Here is a 5,000-nt window from a genome sequence, read left to right as displayed (position 1 = left end):
GACGTTAGACACTGTGTGTGCACATTTAATGAGGCACAAAAACGCAGAAGTGCTAACAAACCGTTTTTACTATGCGTGTGTGTGTGTGTGTGTGTGTGTGTGTGTGTGTGTGTGTGTGTGTGTGTGTGTGTGTGTGTGTGTGTGTGCAGGGCGTCAGCGTGGTGGAGCAGGAGCAGCTGGACAACATGATGATAGAGATGGACGGCACAGAAAATAAATGTGAGTCAGGAGCCGAGCCTGATGGAGGAGATGGAGGAGATGTTTGTTGTGTGTTGCCTGTAAAATAAAAAGAGAATATACATTAAATGTTTATAACTATCCTCTAAAAATGTCCTGTCTCTGTCCTGTCCTGTTTCCTGTCCTCTCTCTGTGTCTGTCCCCCCCCCCTCTCTCCAGCCCAGTTCGGGGCCAACGCCATTCTAGGCGTGTCCCTGGCCATCTGTAAAGCCGGTGCAGCAGAGAAAGACGTCCCCCTGTACCGCCACATAGCCGACCTGGCCGGAAACACAGAGCTGGTGCTGCCGGTTCCTGTAAGAAACATCTCTATCTTTATCACTTTAGATACACCAGTGGTTTTATCCTATAAAAAAAACTATACATACATTAGACACATATCCACCCGGGACATTGTTGTCCTGTCAGTTGGGACAGCAGTGTGATGTCCTGAAATAAAATGGTGGTCGGGGTGGGCGTATACATTTCTTTCAACCTTTAGGCATTTAAATTTGTAATGAATGTCTTTCTTATTTAACCATGATGACCAAACTACTAAACCATGACCTAACTCTAAACCATGACCTAACTCTAAACCATGACCTAACTCTAAACCATGACCTAACTCTAAAATTACAATTTCAGGAACTGCCGGGAGACCGTGTTGCTTGAACTGAAACCAAACGCTGTTGAGCTGTGTAGCTTTTAAACTTTTGAGTCTCTCACAGTCCCCTTTTTTAAAATGTCCCTTTTATGTACCTTGTTGTTTCTTCTCCCCTGCGGGACATGGTCGTCTCTGTTAAAGCAGCTTTGCTTTCTGCTGGTTGTCCTCACCTGAGGCAGATGGCAGCTCAGCCTCCACGCCGCCTTCAACCCAGGTGATGGAACGGCTGTGACGCAATGAGGGTTACCACGGTTACCATGGCATCAGCACAGGCATTTCTCTGTGGTGTGTCTCTGTGGGATGGCTCAGAATTTCCATCCAAAACCAGTCTAAACACTCTATGTCTCCTCTCCTCCTCTCCTTGTCTCCTCTGCTCCTCTCCTCCCCTTGTCTCCTCTCCTTGTCTCCTCTCCTCTTCTCCTCTGCTCTCCTTGTCTCCTTTGCTCCTCTCTTCCTCTTCTGCTCTGCTCTCCTTGTCTCCTCTCCTTGTCTCCTCTCTCTCCTCTCCTCTCCTTGTCTCCTCTCCTCCTCTCCTTGTCTCCTCTCCTCCTCTCATTGTATCCTCTCCTTTCACCTCTCTTCTCTTTGTCTCCTTTCCTCCTCTCCCCTTGTCTCTTCTCCTCCTCTTTTTGTCTCCTCTCTCTCCTCTCCTCTCCTCTCTCTCCTCTCCTCTCCTTGTCTGATTTCCTCTCCCTCCTCTCCTCTCTCTCCTTGTCTCCTCTCCTCTCCTCTCCTCTCCTCTCCTCTCCTCTCCTCTCCTTGTCTCCTCTCCTCTCTCTCCTCTCCTCTCCTTGTCTCCTCTCCTCTCATCTCCTCTCTCTCCTCTCCTCTCCTCTCCTTGTCTCCTCTCCTCTCCTTGTCTCCTCTCCTTGTCTCCTCTCCTTGTCTCCAGGCCTTCAATGTGATAAACGGGGGCTCCCATGCAGGAAACAAACTGGCCATGCAGGAGTTCATGGTTCTTCCTGTTGGCGCCGAGTCTTTCAAGTAAGAATCAATCTCCAAAATGATTTACATAGAAATATCCTGTATACTGTATGTTGCTTGCAGTTGATCATTTCCTGATAGCCGTCATATTTTGGATCAATATTCTTCATTTGCAGTATTCTCTTCCATTTGCAGTATACTCTTTCAAGTAACACAGTTAGGTTGTTTGTCGTGATCAATTCATTGGTTAATTGGTTGACTTGATTGCATAAAACCTTTCTACCCCCCCTCGTCCCTGGCTGTGTTGGCAGGGAGGCGTTGAGGATAGGCTCAGAGCTGTACCACACGCTGAAGGAAGTGATCCAGGAGAAGTACGGTCAGGACGCCACCAACGTGGGAGACGAGGGCGGCTTCGCCCCCAACATCCTGGAGAACAGCGAGGGTGAGGAGAGAGAGAGGGGGAGGAGAGAGAGAGAGAGAGGGGGGAGGAGGGAGAGAGAGAGAGGGGGGAGGAGAGAGAGAGAGAGAGGGGGGAGGAGGGAGAGAGAGAGAGGGGGAGGAGGGAGAGAGAGGAGAGGACTGCATGGGAAGCCATTTTATAGTAATATTTAGATGGGATATGTTTGGCAGCTGTCTGGAATTCAAGTCCTCCTCGTCAAAAAGAAGAATTCAGATCTCCAACCTCATTCTTCCGAGGACAAATGATGTCACTTTTGCCATTCATGCGTATGGGGTTTCAATTCACATTGCAGATATCTGCAATTCATTGTGGATATCTGCATCTGAATTATGACTAGTTGTAAATTAATTCCAGTTCAAGATATCTTTAATTCCCCCTAAATATAGCTACATCGTCCTTTTTAGATCTCTAGTCAGAATGAGTTGTAGATATCCTGAACTGGAATCACAACGAGTCATCATTTTAGATATCTGTAATGAGAAACCCCATACAAATGAATGGCAAAAGTGACGTCATTTTGTCATAAAGAATGATGTGGATATCTGAAATGTTCTTTTTGAGCAGGAAGGAACGTTATAGATATCTTGAATGCAAATTCTGATTAGTCACAATGTAATTATGACTCGTCAAAAATGACCGTGTAAGTCAAACATGCCTATTACATTTTCAAATGGCTTCCCATAAGAGAGAGTGAAGTTCAAGCTTTTTTGCAGAACATCATTTTATAGATTGTCTTTCCTTTCCTCCTCCCTCTCTCCTTTCCAACCTTGCATCCTCCCTTGTTCCCTTCCCTTCATCCCTCCTTCTCTCCTCTTCCCTTTCTCCATTCTCTTGTTCACCCGCTGCTCTCCTCTCTTCCCTCCTCCCCCCTCTCTCCTCCTCCTCCTCCTCCTCCCCCTCTCTCTCCTCCCTCTCCTCCTCCCCCCTCCCTCTCTCTCCTCCTCCTCCCCCTCTCTCTCCTCCTCCTCCCTCTCCTCCCTCTCCTCCTCCCCCCTCTCTCTCCTCCTCTCCTCCCTCTCCTCCTCCCCCCTCTCTCTCCTCTCCTCCTACCTCTCCTCCTCCTCCCCCTCTCCTCCTCCCTCTCCTCCCCCTCCCCCTCTCCTCCTCCTCCCCCTCTCTCTCCTCTCCTCCTCCCCCTCTCCTCCCTCTCCTCCTCCCTCTTCTCCTCCTCCCCCCTCTCCTCCTCCTCCCCCCTCCCTCTCCTCCTCTCCCCCTCCCTCTCCTCCCCCTCCCTCTCCTCCCCCTCTCCTCCTCCTCCCCCCTCCCTCTCCTCCTCTCCTCCTCCCTCTCCTCCCCCCTCTCCTCCTCCTCCCCCTCTCTCTCCTCTCCTCCTCCTCCCCCTCTCCTCCCTCTCCCCCTCCCTCTTCTCCTCCTCCCCCCTCTCCTCCTCCTCCCCCCTCCCTCTCCTCCTCTCCCCCTCCCTCTCCTCCCCCTCTCTCTCCTCCTCTCCTCCCTCTCCTCCCCCCCCCCCCTCTCTCTCCTCCTCAGCTCTGGACCTGTTGCAGACGGCCATAGAGAAGGCAGGCTTCACAGATAAGGTGGTGGTGGGGATGGACGTCGCGGCCTCAGAGTTTTACCGCGACGGCAAATACGACCTGGATTTCAAATCCCCGGCGGATCCGGAGCGACACATCACCGGAGACGAGCTGGCCGAGATCTACCAGGGCTTCGTCAACAACTACCCAGGTACAACATGACACAAGCAGGCTTTTTTAAATCATGTGTTCTATTCTATTCTACTGAAGCTAATGTCACATATACCCAGTGTTGGGCAGTAGCTTGCTACAAGTAGCGAAGCTACATAGCTTAACTACATTTCTCAGTAGCTTGGTGGTAGCTTCACTACTTTTGAACCAAGTAGCTTTTTCAGTAGCTAAGCTATTTATAGACCCACGTAGCTTGTAGCTTCTCGCAAAAGCTACAAGCTACTCACCAGAGAAAATCCATGAGCAAAGCACGCAGTGGAGATTTCTGCTGCAGTTTGGATTAAACAGGAGGAGACATTGCATATGTCAAGTGTGCCTGTGTAGCCAATAAAGCACTTCCATTTCCATTATGACTGGCAACAAGTGTTGTCTGATCCTTGCTTTTTAGCATCCTTGCCTATCTTGCAGCAAGACCTGGCACTAGCTGCCTCTGATTGGGTTGGGTTTAGGCAATGAAGACTGATGATTGGTTAAGGGTAGAGCAAAATATGTCATGTGCTGGCGAAGTCGCTTCAGCAACGAACTTTGAAAGATGGCAGAGCCACTGGTAGTGATGAAGAAGACGTTCAGGTTTTATTGTCCGTTTTTGAATATGGTGCCAGTGAGAGTTTCAGTGTGTTTTATAATATAATAATCAAAATTAGATTTTTTTTTTGCCTGCCTATTTGTTTGGTGGAAAGTTGTTCTTTGACATGAAGTTGATTCAATGTGAGAAAAAAAGTAGCTTTGATGTAGCAAGCTGCTTTTGCCATGTTGCTCGTAGCTTAGCTTGCTACATTTCTCTGGGGATAGCTTCAATGTAGTTTAGCTATATTTAATCGAGAGTAACAGATAGCTTAGCTTACTACATTTTCCAAGTAGCTTGCCCATCACTGCATATACCTGTATGTGTATACCTGTATGGCTTCACTGAAGCTACAGCACGTTTATACTCAGGGAAATATTCCATTACATCAACTGCAGAAAAGCTACATGTTTTGTGCATCATTTCTACACATTTTCCCGCTATTCAGTCTGACATATTGGAAACCTT

The 5,000-nt window shown here is 48.6% G+C and overlaps 1 protein-coding gene across 1 annotated transcript in view; it reads left to right on the top strand.

Moving 5' to 3' along the window:
* Positions 1–5,000, top strand: part of LOC310785169 (gamma-enolase) — a gene marked incomplete at both ends in the record, with an annotated part of 16,900 nt that overhangs the window by 6,910 nt on the left and 4,990 nt on the right. The window contains 5 exons of the mRNA XM_083646157.1: positions 150–219; positions 397–530; positions 1,770–1,861; positions 2,113–2,243; positions 3,750–3,947. Of these exons, the coding sequence (XP_083502283.1) occupies positions 150–219; positions 397–530; positions 1,770–1,861; positions 2,113–2,243; positions 3,750–3,947 (625 nt within the window). The remainder of the gene's footprint in view (positions 1–149; positions 220–396; positions 531–1,769; positions 1,862–2,112; positions 2,244–3,749; positions 3,948–5,000) is intronic.

Source organism: Poromitra crassiceps, assembly GCF_964638095.1.
Source record: "Poromitra crassiceps genome assembly, chromosome: 11".
NCBI lineage: Eukaryota > Metazoa > Chordata > Actinopteri > Beryciformes > Melamphaidae > Poromitra > Poromitra crassiceps.
The sequence above is the reverse complement of the archived record's forward strand: the minus strand, read 5'-3'. Positions and strand labels throughout refer to the sequence as shown.